The sequence below is a fragment of the Nerophis lumbriciformis genome, linkage group LG05 (assembly GCF_033978685.3).
Source record: "Nerophis lumbriciformis linkage group LG05, RoL_Nlum_v2.1, whole genome shotgun sequence".
Classification (NCBI taxonomy): Eukaryota; Metazoa; Chordata; class Actinopteri; order Syngnathiformes; family Syngnathidae; genus Nerophis; species Nerophis lumbriciformis.
Window position 1 is genome coordinate 31,232,789 of NC_084552.2, and position 20,044 is coordinate 31,252,832.

At 39.8% G+C, this 20,044-nt stretch overlaps 1 protein-coding gene across 3 annotated transcripts in view; it reads right to left on the minus strand.

Moving 5' to 3' along the window:
• The window catches only part of shroom4 (shroom family member 4), a 54,024-nt gene that overhangs the window by 9,483 nt on the left and 24,497 nt on the right, over window positions 1-20,044 (minus strand). For 2 of the 3 annotated variants that reach the window (XM_061960903.1, XM_061960902.2), the window contains exons 3-4: window positions 8,756-8,956; window positions 2,205-4,875 (exon numbers count right to left, since the gene is read on the minus strand). In XM_061960903.1, coding sequence (XP_061816887.1) covers window positions 2,205-4,875; window positions 8,756-8,956 — 2,872 coding nt within the window. Of the gene's footprint in view, window positions 1-2,204; window positions 4,876-8,755; window positions 8,957-11,471; window positions 11,754-20,044 lie in introns of those variants that run through there. The other variant, XM_061960904.1, reaches the window with a different exon arrangement.

Consider the following 20,044-nt stretch of genomic DNA (forward strand, 5'->3'; position numbering starts at 1 on the left):
GCTACTTTTGCAAAAGAGATACACATTTTTGTAACAGTTAATTTCATAGCTTGTTTCAACCCAAATAAACTAATCAAGTATGTATTGCAAGAACAATAACACCGTTTTGATATCCTCAACTCCCACATTACATTGAAACACACAAAAAACTGTCTCGTTCATCTCCATCTTGGATTTTCAATATGCATCGCTTTCTGGGATTACTCACATTACAGTTTGAGTCAGAAGGAGAAGTTCCTTATTAAGCAAGCAATAGCTAATCAGTAACTTGAAAATGCACCGACATACAAGCTTCAAATGATTCGGATATGACAGGCAGTCATTATTTTACGTACCCTTTACATAGACAGTGTAACTAAAATGAAAAAAACACTAACCATCTAGGACTGCATCTATAGATTATTTTAGTAATCAAGTAAGCTATCGATTAGTTTGTTTGATTGATCAATAAATTGGATAAAACCCACAAAATGCCCTCATGCATGTTTTAGGAAAAATAGTTTAAAAAACAAAACAAATTTTCAGCGAGCCATAACCTTCATGCTTTTTTCTAATAAATACACATACCTGTAATCAACATTGAAAGTGCACGTTTAACATGTGTGCAATAATAATAATAACAATAAAAAACTCCTTAGTGTTGGCAGGGCACACAGATCACACAAAATTGTGTTGCCAAAACGGTGATGAGTGTTGATAAATCACATTGCGCATGATAAATATTTATATTCACATTTTCTCCTCCCAGTATTGTGTGAGTTTTGATGATCAGAGACGCAAAATGGATTGTACGCCTTATTCTGCTGACTTAAGAGACACAATCCACTTTGCACACATTTAGTCGATCATCTTCGCGTGTGCTATCAGGTTTGCACGTGTTTTAGCTATACCTAACCCCGCCCACCTCAAACGACGCACGGAGGGGGGGGGGGGGGGGGGGGGGGGGTAGCATGGGTGTATAATGCAGTCCGGAAGAGTTAGGGATGCATGGGATTCTGGGTATTTGTTCTGTTGTGTTTATGTTGTGTTACGGTTCGGATGTTCTACCAAAATGTGTTTGTCATTCTTGTTTGGTGTGGGTTCACATTGTGGCGCATATTAGTAAGAGTGTTAAAGTTGTTTATATCGCCACCCTCAGTGTAACCTGTATGGCTGTTGACCAAGTATGCCTTGCAGTCACTTACGTGTGCAGGCAGAGGCCGCTTACAATATGTAACCGGTCTGGCACGCTGTTAGTACAGGCTGAAGAGGGTGCAAATGGAAGTGCCATCACGGCACGCCCTTATTAGTGTTATTTGGGTGAAAATCAGCAGACATTCAAGAGGATAGTAGCCCTGAATTACGGGAATCTCCCGGAATAATCGGGACGGTTGGCAAGTATTACGCTGTCATGCGCCATTCATATAAAACTCGCAGGCCGCACTAACATTAAATTTTCATATTAAGGTGCGGGCCGCAAAATAACGTCTCCCGGGCCGCGTGTCTGAGACCCCTGGCAAATCAAAAAAAAACTTTGTATGCAGTGTTATTTCATTTTAAAATTTCAAAAGAGTTTTGTGGCTCCCATTGTTTTCTTTAATTTGTGAAACGGGTCAAAATGGCTCTTTGAGTGGTAAAGGTTGCCGACCCCTGGTATAAAGTTAAGTTAGGTTAAATGAAATTATTATTGTTATTATTAATTATTATTATTATTATTATTTATCTTACGGTATATAAAAAATAATATTGAGCAAAATTTAATTGAAATATTGTCGATGTGGCCCTCCAGCAGTGCTCGGGTTGCTCATGCGGCCCCCGGTAAAAATGAATTGCCCACCCCTGATCTAGACAGTGTACATACAAACACAAGACCAATGTTTTACACATCAGTTCACATTTAACTTCCCTCCCTGCTTGGCACTCAGCATCAAGGGTTGGAATTGGGGGTTAAATCACCAAAAATGATTCCCCGGGCACGGCACCGCTGCTGCCCACTGCTCCCCTCACCTCCCAGGGGGTGATCAAGGGGATGGGTCAAATGCAGAGGACAACTTTCACCACACCTAGTGTGTGTGTGACCATCATTGATACTTTAACTTTGTCTGTGAAACTTGTGACGCTGCTTGCAATGCAGATTACAGGCTATCAGCCTCCCATTGAAAGTTGACTTGGCAAAGCCCTCACAAACCGCTGAAAGTCAATAGTACCAATGAGGGAAGACTTACTTCTGTCGGAGTGTAGCTCCTTCGGTGCAAACATGGCTGTGACGGTTGGTTAACTGGGTAGAATGCAGATCGTGGGACTTGACTTATGCTGCGAGACTTGTGTTGCGGGTTCTGGTCGTGAATGTCGTGATCTCTTTCTCTGTCGTAAGAACTGCTGAACAACTCTTTTCTTTCTCGCTGCAGCTCTTCCTCTCTTTCTTTGTTAAGACGTTCCTTTTCCTTTGCCCTCTCCAACTCAAGCTCCATCTCACGTTCCATTTCCCATCGTCTCACCCTCTCCTCACGTTCCTTCTCCCTGAGCCTCTCTCTTTCTATTTGTAGTTCCCCCTCCTGTCTTTCCTTCTCCTGCTGCATCTCCATTTCTCGCAACATTCCATCCCTCTCCTGCTCCCTGGATCTCTCCTCCCATGTTCTCATTTGGTCCCTCTCCTTCTCCTGTGGTCTCTCCCGTCTGTTACACACTGATGGCCTCCCGGCTTTCATTGGGTTTGGAAGCAGGGTTTTTTCTTGCTGTAGCCCCTCCTGGTAGGAGTATCTCCTTTGGTTTGTACACTGAACATGCTCCACCTCCTGGGACTTCCTCTGTGTGCGACCCGACAGACTAGACACCTTTGATCCCGCAATGGACTTGCTTGTCTCCTCAAAAAACTTCCTCCTGTCTGCAAATGGAAGGATGTCAGAGTCCTCCATCCGAGAACAGGAAGAGGAGCGACCACCAGGGGGGTTGGAAGAGGAGGTAAAGGCACACGCCCCGTGCCTTGACTGGGTGACTCCTAACATGCTATCTCCAACAACTCCATGCAATCTGCTTGGTTTTGGTTCTGGCTGGAGCTTATGCTCAGGAGTCCAACGCCATCGGCGAGCTTTGCCCGCAGGAGCTGGCTCCTCCACAACTCGGACACTAACACCAAAATTAGGCATTCGTGGGTCCAAAATCTGAACGGCTGTCATTGTGGATGGAGGCTGAGCAGTCAGATCATCACAGTTTGTTTGACATGAAGTGTTTGGTTTCTCATCTAGTACTGTGTCTAATGGACTAGCAGTTGATGCAAACACAACTTTGGTGGTTCTTTCTTTGACTGCAATGTCCGCATCTTCACGCTCCTCATGGAGATCTGTACCCTCCTCTTCTTGAACAGTTTCACCACTAGAAAGTAACCCTCCAGGGCCACGGCTACTCTGCAGTTGAGCCTTCTTCTTCTGGATCTCATTTCGAAGGTTGGTTGCAAAGCGTTCACTGCGGCGGCGATTTCGACGATGGTATTTTGATGACTTTTTCATGGTAGCTTCGACTGGGGCATTTTCCTCAGATTTTTCACTCCCTCCTCTGCTCTCATCTGCACTTCGCTCCTCCATTAAAGTGTCGACACTTGCAGCAGCACTGAGAGGCTGAAAATCTTGTACAAGTAATTGATTAGACCCCAAAATACCCTGTACTGATGGCTCTGTTGTCTCCTCAGGTACACTCACAGAGCGACCCCAAGGGAGGTGATGCTGAATCAGAAGAAGGGACTTGCCGTGTACTCCCATTCCATTTTCCACTTCCAACTCCAAGAACACAGATCCAGGGGTTGAGCAGCGGCTTCCGTCCGTTTTGTTTGGTGGATCCAGAGAATGACTGTTTGAGGGTTGTTGGTCTTTCATCAGGCATGGTGGTACACAAGACCACTTGGTGCTACATGTGGGATCTGATTGACTAGAAAGCTCTCGTGAGGAGTTTTCACTGTTAAACTGCTCAAACTGAAGTTGTGGGACATACTTAGGGTCATTTTGCTGGTTTAGACCTGTACAAGTGTGCTTGGTCTGAGAGTGCATGGCATGAGAGAGTCCCTGAGCCTCCTTTGAGGGTTCTGAAGAAACCAGAGATAACCCAACAGGGTCACAGAAGTGATCTGTCGTTGTTTTGTCACTGTAGTCTTTTTGAGCACTCATTGTGCTACTAAGTTGTTCATTTTGGCTATCATGTCTAGTATTACCTTCTTCTACTTGAAGGAAGCCATTATGAATTCCTGGTCTATCATTTGGAGAAGACGTATTGTCATTAAAGAAACAAGGAACACTGCACATTTCAATTGGAGCGGAAGCACAGCGTTTGTTTGGAAGATTAGGGCAAGTCCTGGTTGTTTTAAAACTGTCATTTCTGTTTGGAGACTGAGTGTGAGTCAATTTTCTTTCTGATCCATCTTCCCCATTTCTTATGATATCACACTCTACCCCCCTTGTTTCCTCCTCATAAGAAAAGGAAGAAGGCCTTTCTTTCACCTCTACAGGCCTCGGCCTTGGCCTGGTCAGTGATCTGGATTTCAATCCAATCAGCTGCGCTCCATTCGGTGCCTCGCCGGATGAACTACAGAGGGTTGCAGTATCCCTACCAGGAAAGGCAAAACAAGGCGGCCCCAGGCTATGGAAGAAGTTGTCCATGGAATACACGTCACCAGGCCGAAGCGGCACTGTAGCGTAATCAGATGTGTTGGAGCTGGCAGAGAAGGAACTATAGGCAGAGTCTCTTTTGTTGTTGATGAGCGCTGGGTCGACGGGGGAACTGAGGGAGTCTGAGTAAGACTGTGTGACGGGCGTGGGCGTATCCAAGCTCTCCATGGAGCCCAGGGAACTGCTTCGATCTGTAGATGAGTACGGCCTAGACAGCTGACCCCACTGCATAGGCAAATCACTGCAAGGATAAGGAGAAATTATTCAATTTGGTATTTTATAACATTCCTAATAAAGGAATGGAAACACAGAACTACCAATAGGACTGGGAATCTCAGGGTACCTCTTGATATGATAGGAAATGTGATAAATTGTTCACGATAATGATAGGAAATGTGATACATGGTTCACGATAATGACAATATTGTGAACCAACCATCCCCAAAAAATCTAAATACTATGTAGCTTAATTTGTACAAACAAAATTTAATGACACTGTTTTCAGTAAGTACAATATAACTTTAAACAGGATTTCATATAGTGGTCTGAAAAACACTATTTCAAAATCAATTTATATAAAACCACATTTCTTCTCTCAAGTAGAGCAAATCTATTATGTAAAAACATTAAAATATTTAGTATTTACCGTACACAGTTCAATAATAAATACAAGTAGTCTAGATTATGGTTGCACTGATTAAAGGGTCTGTTTGCAACATTTACACAGCCAACTTTTCAATGTATATTACACATTATATCCTGCCCTCTCACTGCTTTTCGTACGTAATGACGTAATTATGTACGTACGCAACACATGCACGCGTGTTAGCTTTTTGTGTTGTTGGCTAATAATAGCAATTTGGATAGCTAGCGTTAGCTGCGTGTACGTGTTGATGAGACTGGGTGGGTGACCACCGGTAAAAATGGTTATTATATAAACTGTGTAATTGTAAAAAATATAGTAATTGTCAAATACATGTGTTCTGTTAAACCACCAATGGTAGCCGGTGGTGTTCTTGTTATATTTTTTGTTACTGTGAGGAAATCAATTAATTAAATTATTTGGATTACATTTATATTCTGTTGCTTCGATTAATCGTTTAGTGAGTGTGACAAATAAACATTTATGAAATCCGGACTGCATGGACTGCCTTTTTCATACTTTCATTTCACTTTCATTAATGCACACATGTTAAAAGTGCAATATCAATGTGGATGATGTGTATTCATTAAAAAAAGAATGAAGGTTATGGCAAGCAGAGAAATCTATGTTTGTTGCAAACTATCCATCCATCCATCCATTTTCTACCGCTTATTCCCTTTTGGGGTCGCGGGGGGCGCTGGAGCCTATCTCAGCTACAATCGGGCGGAAGGCGGGGTACACCCTGGACAAGTCGCTACCTCATCGCAGGGTCAACACAGATAGACAGACAACATTCACACTCACATCCACACACTAGGGCCAATTTAGTGTTGCCAATCAATATCCGTAAAATACGCATTGACGCTCTAAAGCGTGTTTTAACAGATCACTTCATTAATCAATCAAACTAATTGATAGAAGACTCAATTACAAAAATAATTGATAGCTGCAGCCTTAGTCTAAATGAATAGGGATAAAGTTGAAGTTAATTAAAACAATTATCTTACATTCATTGTAATCTGGAAAAATAATGTTACAAAATTAGATTAATCTGTTGCTTTCTTCGATGACAGTAGTTACTGTCTCTTTGAGAATACATCTGAACAGATCGGCTGAGATAAGCGCTAATGAAGGATTAAGCCCCACAGTTTTCTTACGGTTATGTTTGAAGGGAAATATGAGACCCGTGGTATATATTTCACTTTACACGAGAGTACTGTGTTTTACTACATCAATAAAGCACACAAGAAAGCCAAGGTGTTTTTTGGATCTCACCACCCACAATGGTGACTGGACTCAACAAGGGGGGTTGATTATTGAAGAAGGGAACAAATTAAAATTTATATTATAAAGATAAATATCGTTATAGTTGACCATATCAATACATAGTCACACTCCTACTCCCAAACATCAACAAATATAAAAGGTTTAATGCATTCTGCCAGGAGGAAGTCCACACGGTCCCTCTTATTAACACTACAGCGTCGATACACAAGTTCTACATCCATTTGTGAAAATAAAAATACAAGTAGCATTCAATTTTGAAACAAGATGTTTTCCCAAAAGACAAATTATATATTTCTTCAAATGTCATATACATCTAAAAGCTGGGGAATCTGGTTCCAATAACTCCGAAAAGGGAACCACAATAGTCCTCTGTGTTTTTAAAGAGCGCTCAAGGATGACTCTTTTAGTCTGATCTGGATTTCCTCCTCATCAACTCAGACTGCCATAAGTCCAGTTCTCCTAAGTCCTCACCTGATTCCCCACATCCTCTGTCTTTTATCCCTTTTCGAAATCCTTGTATTACACCAACCCATCTATCTTCTTTTGAACTATTTTACTTCTGAAAAAGAGTCGAATGGTCAGGTTCCTATGAGACTGTGGTAGCAAAATGTCAAAAAAGATACTAAGAACAAGGCAAGACAATTTCACAGAGACCATGTAGAAAGCAGTGTGGACTTACTTACATGCGGTAAATATTGTGGTTGCACAACGAAGTGAGCGGCAAAGCCAACACAACCAAAACAACCCAGACAAGAACCTGATTTCAACCCCTTGCCTTCTGGTCATATCACTTTCATTGTGCGCTTTCCGCTTGTGCTTAAATTGCAGAGAATTTGCCAAAAATCACAGGGTTGCGGTTTGCTAATCCATGTGTGAATGTAAAAAATCCAAGAGTTTCCACTCAATCTATCCAAACGATAGGTCACTGCTGCTTTAATGACATTTCTATTGGGTAACTCGTTATAGGCCTACATGAGAAAAATCATCTCTGAGGGGATGTGAAAAAAGAAAGCAAGGGCTGCTGTATATATCTGAACTGGATGAGAGCATGAGGAAGAGAGCAAATGAGAGGAAATGACAGTGACTCCTGCGCAATGAGGCCCAGCATGGAACATGCGAACGGGCCGGTGGACGTAGGCAAACCAGTGGGAAACAAGGCGTGTGTGCTCAGATGCAGCATATTTCTTTTGGCCTAACAACACACACACATACACACACACACACACACACACACACACACAGAGATGCCGAGCGTACAAAAATTCTGAGACATGTACAGTTTACTGGACGTCTTCCTCCCTTTGTCCACATGTACTTGGAGTCACAAGCCATTGTGCACATTCCCACACAGATGTTGCCATCTTAACCACAATCCAGTCTAAAAGAGGTGCATGATATCATTGATTCATATCAGACAGGGAACAGTAAAGCATTGATGAAGAACAAAGACATTAAAGCAATCTTTTTGTTGTGAGTCACAATACAAACACTGAAGTTCCCGTTTCCTCTAAAGGATCCACGGTTTAGCCTGATGAGGTCATCATACAAATAAGACTACATGACTTCTTCTTTTGAAGATATACAACAAAAGAAAACATTGGATAATCTTGTTAACACGCAAACCAGCAAAAGCTTCCTCACAAATTGGGTCAAACAGTTTTTAAAGTCTAAGTACTGGACTTTTTTTTGACCTGGTGGCTCGTTAAATTCCAGCAGTGTGGTTCCGATTCACCATAACTACTGTCTCGGTTGTTCAAGCATCCTAAGAGGATGTTCGCCGACATGGTCGTTTAAAACACAATGTCTGTGGAAATATCACACAGTAGCAGAAGTATCAGTGAAACAATTGAAGCCAAACAAAGCAACATGTAAAATTGATTAATCATTTAGCAAAATGAAAGCGCCACTGAGAACGGTCAGCTTGGTCCCCAGACAGACAAAGAACAGCTCACCAGGGGCAATCTGATTGGCTATCACACTGGATTGTTTGCGTAGTGGGTTAAAAATAGAACAAAGGGCTTCCTGCGTCAGTGGCGTTGACATTAAAATACAATGATGTCACTCGTTTTGTGGCGATGGTTGACTATCTGGGGACAAAAATTCCCACCAGGGGTGTGCTGAACAAGGACTACATTTACAGTTTGGCTGATGGAGTTAACTGCCTGAAAGATATGAGATTTCAAAGACTCACCTGTTGTCACTCGTGTGCCAGGCTAGTGTGTACGCGCCAGGATGGAGCTGCATGGCAGGAGGAGGGGGAGGCGGAGGGAGTGCGGGGTAGTCGACCGGTGGAGGGACGCAGGGTGGCGGAGATGGGGGCGGGGGCGGAAGGGGCAACTCGGACACCTTTGCCAATTGCCAGGAGTGAGGCCTGATGATTGGGATGCTGCGCCTGCGGAGATGTACAGGGAGAACAAACAGTCGTTCAAGTGTTCCATATAGCAAAACAGTGCCCAGAATTCTGCCCTGAGGGACACATATACTACATTACTGGATGACAATTGACATCAGAGACTGAACTGAATAAAAAACCTTGAGATATTTGAACTTGTTACGGACTGCCATGTCTTAGAGCAGAGTTAACACAAAGCCATTCTCCCTTTCTGGCCTTCGTGCGTCAGTCCGTTAGCACAGTGGTTCTCAAATGGGGGTACGCGTACCCCTGGGGATACTGGAAGGTATACCAAGGGGTACGTGAGATTTTATAAAAATGTCTGTCAAAAAGAACTGTGAAAAGAAATGCAAAAATGCAATATTCAGTGTTGACAGCTACATTTTTTTGTGGACATGTTCCATAAATATTGAAAATATAATATTGAAAGATTTATTTTTTTGTGAAGAAATGTTTAGAATTAAGTTCATGAATCCAGATGGATCTCTATTACAATCCCCAAAGAGGGCACTTTAATTTGATGATTACTTCTATGTGTAGAAATCTTTATTTATAATTGAATCACTTGTTTATTTTTCAACAAGTTTTTAGTTATCTTTATATCTTTTTTTCCAAATAGTTCAAGAAAGACCACAACAAATGAGCAATATTTTGCACTGTTATACAATTTAATAAATCAGAAACTGATGACATAGTGCTGTATTTTACTTCTGTATCTCTTTTTCAACCAAAAATGCTTTGCTCTGATTAGGAGGTACTTGAATTAAAAAAAATTTCACAGGGGGTACATAACTGAAAAAAGGTTGAGAACCACTGCGTTAGCACACTGTTGTTCTGTCGAGCCGTGTAGCCTCATCAAGTTGTGCTACCTGGCGTTACTGCAAATGTGTTTAATACCTGTTTGAAATGTTCTAACGGTCTGTTTTTGAAGGATTTTTTCACGTAACTATAATTTTTTTTACTAAATAAAGCTCTATAAGGGTATTATCGTATAATTTAGTGCAGCAAACAAAATACCGCAACAAATTTAATTAACTCATATTGTTGTGTTAACTTTGACAGTCCTAATGATTAGCTTAGACGCATTTTTCGACAAGTACATTTCTTTTTCCATACATGCTCCTGATTTTCAACAACATATGCAGCATTATAATGCAACTTGATATAAGATAGCTTATTTTGACTGGCAAATTGTATTCATCGATATATGTTGTGGAGTTGTGCACTCCGTAGGTGTGCGCAGTTCAACAGAACACCCTCACTTCTACAATGTTATATATCTTACTGTTATGTAACTGTGAAGGATACAATTGGCCTATTGGATGACTTAAGAAAAAGGCTTGACCACACCAAACTTAAACTCTCGGCCCCGGTTTGTCTCAGAATTAAAACAGATGGTACAGCCCTAATTGATTCTACTAAGAATTTAAATATGTGTGACCATTTTTGGGAAAAGAATGCCAGGTGTTATAAGCACTATAATTGAAAAGCAAAGGAGGTCTTTTTTCTGATGTTTGTGACAAAAGCAGAAACATTTTTAAGACCAACACTCCGCTTTTTTTTTACTGCTTCCGACTTCTTGAATATTGTGCCACAATGTGCCGAAAAAGAATTGAGGCGGGATTTTGTCATTGAGAAATATACAACAAGCACAAACCTGAACAACCACCTATTCCTTCTATTTTCAGCTGTTCAATAGGTGACAGTGCTAGTGTACGCAATGCTGAAACTGAGAAGCAAAATTTGAGTTCTAGAACTTTTTCGCTGTTGCCATGGTTCCTTGAGGATTTAAACGAGGTGCCAGTGAATTCCTGACTTGTTGAACTTGCATGCTCGGAGCTCTCAGAGTGTCTCGATGACAAAACTGAAGGATAAAAAAAGAACATTCTTAGAGTTGCTGAAAAGACTTTTGTTAAGGTTGCATTCAGGGACGTCCAGGAAGGCTCCATAATGTCTGTGGGCCCTTTCTTGGGTTTTTTATTTTATTACAAGACCCCGTGAACACAAGATAATGCTGGCTGATACTTTCTCTTTGTACACATCGAGCAAGGCCACAACAATGGCTACAAAGTTGAAATAATCTTGTGACCTAAGGGTGACCCTGTCACTTTGTGGACTGAAAACAATTCTGAAATTTTCCTATATGTATATTGAAACAATCTGCTGTGGAGGAGACAACAGCGAATTCCTCGAGCTTCTAACATCCAAAACAATCAGGAAATTCAATTAGGTAATAGCAGAATGAAATTAAATGTAAACAAAAATGTCCGAAAAAGTCTGATGAATCTGCCAGATGAAGAAAGACTGCTGGAATGTCCCACTTCATATTCAGAGGCTGCAACAGCTGACTGATAGCGCAAAGGTCAAGGCACATAATCTGAGTCACACACACAGTCTCAGTAGCAGCAACCCAGCCAATGCCGGAGGAAAATATTCGACATACTCTACACTAGACAACAAGGATGCAAACGATCAGAGCATTCGCTGTCAGAAGGAACTTTGATGACAAACCCACCGGCGTGTTGAGGAGAAATATCCACAGGCAAAGCGCTCCCAGCCAGCAAAATGCAAAGAGCCAGAAGGTCAAGTTCAACACGTTCACTGGAGAAGTCCAAACAATGGAGCCTCTCTGCTCACTTTCTAGGTTAAATCTCCTCCTCCAACAGTATGACAAGAGTGCCTGGCTATGACCACAAGGTGGGAGAAGCCTCTGTCCGTCCGAGGACCATGAGGCTGGGACTGAGAGGGAAAGTCCGAGGGTCGCTGCTCACATCCCCTCTCTCTCCTATTCCTTGCTTCCTCCTCACTTGTTCTTCTTGCTGAAAGACAAAACATGACTATTTCTCCCTCATGCGCTCACTCCCACCCGCTCGGTCGCTCTCTCTCTTTCTCATCTCATTCTTTGCCTGCCTTGCTCGCCCCCTCTCATGCAGGATGTGTGAGCCAGTCAGAGAGGAAGTATTGTGGAGGGCAGATAAAGTGGTGCACGTCTGCTAAAATAATAGCCAAGAGTCCCACATTGTTGTTGTTTGAAGGTGGGGGATTCAGAGGTACTTCCTGAAAGTCCATAAAAGAGCCCAAGAAACAGAAAGCGTAGGCTTTTTGCCATCAGAAAAAAATGTGGTGAAAGAAAGAATATAAGTAGGATGTGTGGTCTGAAAGAGAACAAAGTAGCATGAATTGAAATGAACTCGGACCAAACAATGATCTGCGTTGATAGATGAGCAGAAATCCCCATCTACTCATTTTCTACACAGCCTGTCCTCATTCGAGTTCGAGAGGGGTTGAAGCTTGTGCCAGCAGATTTTGGGGTGAAAGGTTGGGTACTCCCTGGTTTGGTCTCCAGTCAATCACAAGGTCTACAATTAGCCTAAAATCCATGTTTTTGGGACTTGGGAGGAAGCCAAAATGCCCGAAAAAATCCCATGCAAGAACATACAAACTCCACAAAGAGCACCTCCAATGGAGATTTGAACCCAGATTGTTTATGCGATAACCACTGGCCCACTGTGCTGGTAAAAACAGCTTCCAAAAAGAATGCTTCACCGTGGCCCTGGGGGACACCAATGTTAGATGATAATGTCATTGACCTGAAGCCAAGTACCCCCGATCCCTGCCTTTTATTTTTTGACTTATCGTACACACCAGTGCTTCTCAACTGGTTTGGCTGACTCATCTCCATCCATTTTCCACCGCTTGATCACTACTTAATAGCAAGCATTGACCCCAATTGTTTGAACTGAAATATAAACATGAATACATATGAAAATACAATAAAGTGCAGTTTGAATTTAAGTATTTAAGCAAAATAACTGTGTGCCAAAACAAAAAAAATGTTTATCCACACATTAAATTATGACTTGAAAAATATATGTGTGTAGGTTTTCAGTTTCTGAGGAGTTGAATAAGAGCAACTGGACTCATTTGATTTTGTTAAGATTTTTTCACCTCTCATTCATGTCCAAGTGCAGTTATTCAACTCCTTAGACAAAGAAAATGGTCAATTAAAAAATATTTAAATATGTAAAAAAATACTTTTGTTTTGATTAATGTATACTAGTAGGTAAATGTAATCCCCCAGTCTGGACCAGTAGTTCAGTCACATTTTCATGCCTGGGTAACGGTGTCTGCATTGTTTAGGTTTCTATAAGTTCTGTTTGATTTTATTCCAAATTCAGTTTTAATTCTCCAAAATTCAGTTTTTACCGTTTATGGTTGTATGGTGTACAAACTTCTTCCACCGAGGGCTGCATACTCAAAAGTGAAAGAATGCGGGAGACAATTTTGACATATTTTGTACATTAAGGATGTTAAAACCAATTCAATTTACCAGTATATGCTAAACTATGTAAAAAACCAAAATATAATCTTAGCTTTTATGTTATAGATGACAAACAAATAGTTGTTGGTATTGGATATAATATCCCACATAATAATACATTCATTTAATTTTAAGTACCATACTTTTCAGGCTATAGAGAGCATCTGTATTTAAGCTCCATATTTTAGAAGAAATAAATATTTGTGCAAATATTAGCCGCACCGGACCATAAGCCACTGATATATACACCGGAACAAAACATTTTGTAAATGTTTATTTACATATCTTAATTGTCACACGGCAGTAAAACGGCTGATCAAACAAAACAAAAGTTATCGTCATGGACCCACAAACTGCGAAAGCTTGCTCTCCAATCAGCTAAACAGACTCAATAACTTAATGGTGATGTTTTGGTGAATTTACGAAACTATAACAATACAAAAAGAATGCCATTGTAAGTTAATAATACTAATACAGACACTTGCAAATGTGTTAGCATATTCACCAATGCTAACGACGCTAGCTTGATTACATTACGATAGCATGTACAAAAATTGCACTTCTACAGACATCACTCATGGGGCGGTTTCGTAAGTATGAATTGTTTTAGTTAAACTGTGAAACTTACAAGCGTTGCTTGGAGTGATGAATGAAGAATCCTTACAAGCAGAAACGCTATGGACGAATAGTAGACGAAATGTGGTTCAAGGCACGAAACAGGAAGTACATTTGCAAATCACAGCACCTGCAGTGAGTGAACTTGTCCAAAAGATGGTGCCATAATACAAACAATAACACACCTTTTCAGTGTCTCTGTCTGTGTTTAATGAAAACCAATTGTTGAATACAAAACATTATGACTAGAATACATTGATAAATTAGCCGCACGGTTTTATAAGCAGCAGGATTGAAAACGTCGGGAAAAAGTAGCGGCTTATAGTCCAGAAAATTTGGTATATACCGGTATGTCTCTAATTTACACTTAATTTTCCAACATAAAGTGTGTGCTTTTTGTGTCTGTGAATAAAATGTCCGTTAATTGAATGCAAAAATCCCTACATGTATTTATACAATACACCATTGGAGGATTGTACCCAGTATTTCCAGTCAAAGCATAATAATGTTGTAACATAATGTATCAATAAGTGCTGTCAAGTTATCATTAATCTAGCAATGAAGATGTTTAAGATGCTACAGTCTCTGTCATCGACAGGTGGCTGGCATTAACAGCAGCAGCACTGTGTTTTTCACTACGATATGTAGCCTAACCATCAAATTTGTAAAGAAACAACAAAAAACAACAAAAAACAAGAGCATACAATCAGACCCGTATAGTCATTCGGGAACTGCTCAGCCCTTCTGAATAAGATATTAGTTTCTTAATTTTTTTTGCACACTTGAGGTTGAGCCGACAAAGTGTTGGTGCGGCTCCATGGAGTAAAAGTTTGGTTTTGGTGGGTGCACGTACCTTTTATGACAGTCGGCTAACCCCTGGAGGCACACATTAGGGATGTACAGTAACTCTAGTTTTTGTGACGGTTGTCACTATCATCACGGTATTGTTGAATGTGCTCAGAAAGTACTTATAAACACACTGAAATCTTTTAACCATTTTCTATGAATATATAAACACGCACAATAGATTTCGTTGGCAGAGGAAACATTACATTTTCCTGAATCAACTCTGCAAATGTGCAGTAACATGGAATAGTTCATTGTGTGAGAAGGGAAGGGGGAACTATAGCTCGGTTGGTAGAGTGGCCGTGCCAGCAACTTGAGGGTTCCAGGTTCGATTCCCGCTTTCGCCATCCTAGTCACTGCCGTTTTGTCCTTGGGCAAGACACTTTACCCACCTTCTCCCAGTGCCTCCCACACTGGTCTAAATGTAACTTAGATATTGGGTTTCACTATGTAAAGCGCTTTGAGTCACTACAGAAAAGCGCTATAATAAATATAATTCACTTCACTTCACTTCCGCTATCAAAATTATCATAATTGATTAAGCTTTTTGATGTATTTCAAGCACACTAAATAAGACAAAAAAAAGAAATGAATGTTTTAAAAAAGGAGAAAGCTTTGTTCATCATTTTGGGGGGTTTATGGTATGTATATATTTTATTTATTTATGTATTTTTTCTCATAAAAAAATACAATCATGTGTGCTTACAGACTGTATCCCCACAGACTGTATTGATCTGTATTGATGTATAATGTAGGAACCAGAAATAGTAATAACAGAAAAAAACAACCCTTTTGTGCGAATGAGTGTGAATGAGTATAAATGCGGGAGGGAGGTTTTTTGGGTTGGTGCACTAATTGTAAGTGTATCTTGTGTTTTTAATGTTGATTTAATTAAAAAACAACAAAAAAAAAAACTTTTTTTTTTTTTTTTCTTGTGCGGCCCGGTACCAATCGATCCACGGACTGGTACCAGGCCGCGGCCCGGTGGTTGGGGACCACTGCATTAGTGCCATATCCCTTATCCTATCCCATATGGATTGACAATGAAATCACTTTTTCGAAGAAAACAACTTTGTGGATCACGAGTACAGAAAAATATACAACTAACGCATAAAATATTGTGTGACTAGACGAAAATGTGAATGCAAAATTGTACTACTGTAATTGGTGTTAACACTTGAGCTACTAACAACAGGCCATTTGAATTAAAATGGCTCGCAAAAAAAATTGCTCGCGTCTGCAAATTGGTTCTCATCGCCGTTCAAAAAACTTGGCTCCTTCGCGAATGTCACATCTCGAGTAAGTTCAATGTGCACATTTGAATAGCTGAGTTCCTCAGACAGTAACGTGTTTATATAAGTTTAGATTGTTATATGACGTTTGTATTTATGTTAGCAGTTAAGGTAGCTAGCAATCAGTGTGCTAGTTTGCATCTCCAGTAGTGGTAAGCGATAATATTGCTTTTCTTTTCGACCCGATATAGTAAAATTCAGGCTGTTATCAGCGATAGGGATCTGCATACTTTGTGCAAATATACATGTTGTGTCTAGTAACATTTAAAAAGTAGTGAATTTTTACAATAAAAAGATACGAACTCTTGCTGTTTTATAATACCGAGTGACTCATTTTAATGCCAGTAATTTTCTTTGGTAAACAAAGGACAGACTGAATGACTAAGATGGCGCTGGCTGCTGCGAGCTCAGTATGAAGACAAAAAACGACCGTTTTTTAAGTCAATGACTTAAAGGCAATTACTACAATTGCGAAGTAGCTCAGACGTTTTACTTGATGGTGGTCATGTTTTTCAACTAATCTGGCTCAAGTTTAGAATTTTAAAGATGCGTGCTTGACATTTCCCTAAAAGTTTGGTTTGAATTTGGTGATGATTTGTGTAAAAGGTCTTAAGTTAAAGTAGAAGTTTTACAACTCTCAAATTGGGGATTGATAACAACGTCACCATGTTGTGCATGTCAGAAAAATACCAGCACAAGCAACACAGTAGTTGTGCGTGTTTTGACATATTTTCACACTTTTGTGTGCAGTGGTTCATGAGTAGAACAATTAGCTTACACAAACAACTACACCCCAGACACTTAATAACAGGAGGCCATTAGTGGCTTCAAAAGCTTTCCTGGTCTACCATATCTCTTGCAGACTCCATGAAGATATGTGTGTGTGTGACGTACATATATGTTGGTTGGCAGATTCCTTACATTCCGTGTGTTGCCTTCAAAGGGGGAAAAGGGTTAAAGCTAGAGAAACCTAAACAAGGCTCACCTCCTCCCCGCTCGCTTCCATTGTGTGTCTGCCTGCAATCAGAAGCTATTTGTTTGCTTTATGGCTTTATGTGTGTGTGCACGCGCAATCAGATCCTTCTGTTTTGTCTCATCTTGGCCCTTAAAAAAACTTTTTTTTCCCCAAAAGTTATGGGTATTCAGGTAGTGAAATAAAAGATAATGTGGATTCATGTAAGGATGGAAATTTGTGGGATTATAGGTCACAGTTTGACGTGTTCCTTCCGTACCAAACTCATCCAAGCACCAATTATGAACCTTGCTTTGTCTGCTGGGTAGGGCTGCACACTTAATCGAATTTGAATCACGATCATGATTTTGGCTGTCACAGTTAAATGATACTGATTGTTGGCGATATTAACATTTAAGACAGGGGTCACCAACCTTTTTGAAACCAAGAGCTACTTCTTGGGTACTGATTAATGCGAAGGGCTACCAGTTTGATACACACTTAAATAAATGGCCAGAAATAGCCAATTTGCTCAATGTACCTTTAACTCTATGTTATTATTAATAATTAATGACATTTATATTTGTGGAAACACTGATCATCTTAATGATTTCTCACAATAAATATATATAGAAACAGATAAATATCAATATGCAACACTTTATTTTTATATTTTCTCTAAGTGCACATTTTTCAAATTGAACATTTTCAAATGATCACTTCTAGGACAGTCTTGTGAAATCACAATATCCCATTTTAACTAGCTAGCCACTAACATTTTTATAAAAGAGGAAAAAACACGAAAAAAATGAAAATTAAATTTTGAAACATAGTTTATCTTCAATTTCGACTCTTTAAAATTCAAAATTCAACCGAAAAAAAGAAGAGAACAACTAGCTAATTCGAATCTTTTTGAAAAAATTAAAAAAATAATTTATGGAACATCATTAGTAATTTTTCCTGATTAAGATTAATTTTAGAATTTTGATGACATGTTTTAAATAGGTTAAAATCCAATCTGCATTTTGTTAGAATATATAACAAATTGGACCAAGCTATACTTCTAACAAAGACAAATCATTATTTCTTCTAGATTTTCCAGAACAAAAATTTTAAAATAAATTCAAAAGACTTTGAAATAAGATTTAAATTTGATTCTACAGATTTTCTAGATTTGTCAGAATACTTTTTTTTAATTTTAATCATAATAAATTTGAAGAAATATTTCACAAATATTGTTCGTCGAAAAAACAGAAGCTAAAATGAAGAATTAAATTAAAATGTATTTATTATTCTTTACAATAAAAAAAATAAATTTACTTGAACATTGATTCAAATTGTCAGGAAAGAAGTGGAAGGAATTTAAAAGGTAAAAAGGTACCGGTATATGTGTTTAAAAATCCTAAAATCATTTTTAAGGTTGTATTTTTTCCTCTAAAGTTGTCTTTCTGAAAGTTATAAGAAGCAAAGTAAAAAAATAAATGAATTTATTTAAACAAGTGAAGATCAAGTCTTTAAAATATTTTCTTGGATTTTCAAATTCTATTTGAGTTTTTTCTCTCTTAGAATCAAAAATGTCGAGCAAAGCGTGACCAGCTTGCTAGTAAATAAATAAAATTTAAAAAATAGAGGCAGCTCACTGGTAAGTGCTGCTATTTGAGCTATTTTTAGAACAGGCCAGCGGGCGACTCATCTGGTCCTTACGGGCGACCTGGTGCCCGTGGGCACCGCGTTGGTGACCCCTGATTTAAGATATGGGCCCTGCTATGCATCAAGCCAAGTACGGTACTATCACAGCTGCAGTGGCAGAAGAACAACAGAGGCTAGAAGTGGCTACCGCCCCCGCCAAAGGCCATTGTGTATGTACACACAGCTCCATGATCACGCCGACCATCTCCCCGGCCGGCATTAACAAATTTATTCCGGGCGTACATGAAAGACCATAACTACTATTATTCGATGACGGCAGGTGTGGACGCCAGCACAACACGGTGTTCTCCTTGTCTCCTTAGAGTAGTGTGGAGATACTTTTCCATCCAGTACCAACACTGACAAGACGTGCTCACCATTGGAATTCATGCACCCCCTACATCTGCGCATGCGCATAAATACAGGGACTGCGGAAATGTAATTGAGCATTGACGGACCCTCAAGTGAGTACAATCATCACACTAAATAACAAATTGTGTTTATTGTATTTTGTCATTTGAGATGCATGTTTCACACTATAAACGATGTGTGATGCGGTGAAGCGATCAATTACATGATGATGCCACGTTCACGCACCTCCAACCCCGAGACCCTATTACCCCAATTGAAATGCCGACTTGTGATCTCAGATGTTCAAACGTTATGCAACACAACAAAGAAGAAGAAACAGCAACGATGGGAATGCATAACCTGCAAAATGGATGAGGACATACGAGAAGCAGGAATGCGGGAGGTTTGGGGACTATTTTTGACAGAATAATCCCGAACTACAAAAAACAAAAGACTGTGGAAAAAAATCCTGTAAAAAGTATGAACAGACTTCATAATATACTGAGCAAACGAGAGGTGAGTTCTTGTCAAACTAAGATAATAGCTTTTCAACCATTCATTTGTATTAAGTTGAGACTCGAGAGTTGTCGGATTTCCTTACGGACATGAATATTTTTGGTCATAAATACCGTATTTTTCGGACTATAAGTCGCATTTTTTTTCATAGTTTGGCCGGGCTCCAGTGCGACTTATATATGTTTTTTTCTTTTTTTATTATGCATTTTCGGCAGGTGCGACTTATACTCCGGTGCGACTTATACTCCAAAAAATACGGTACTGAGAATGTTTTAGAGCCAAATAATGGGACAAATTCCCCTCTTGACACATCTCTGACCACCGGACGTTCTTATAGGATACTCTTATAAGACATTATATAATCAGTCGATTGGAGTCCTTAGTCAGGAGGAAGAAAAATCAAGACAAAAACAGCCTGAATTTAGCTTAAACGTTTGTCCAAGTGAGGTAAATCCAAGAGTGTGTGTGTGCATGCACGTGTGAGTGTGTGTGTGTGTGTTTGTGTT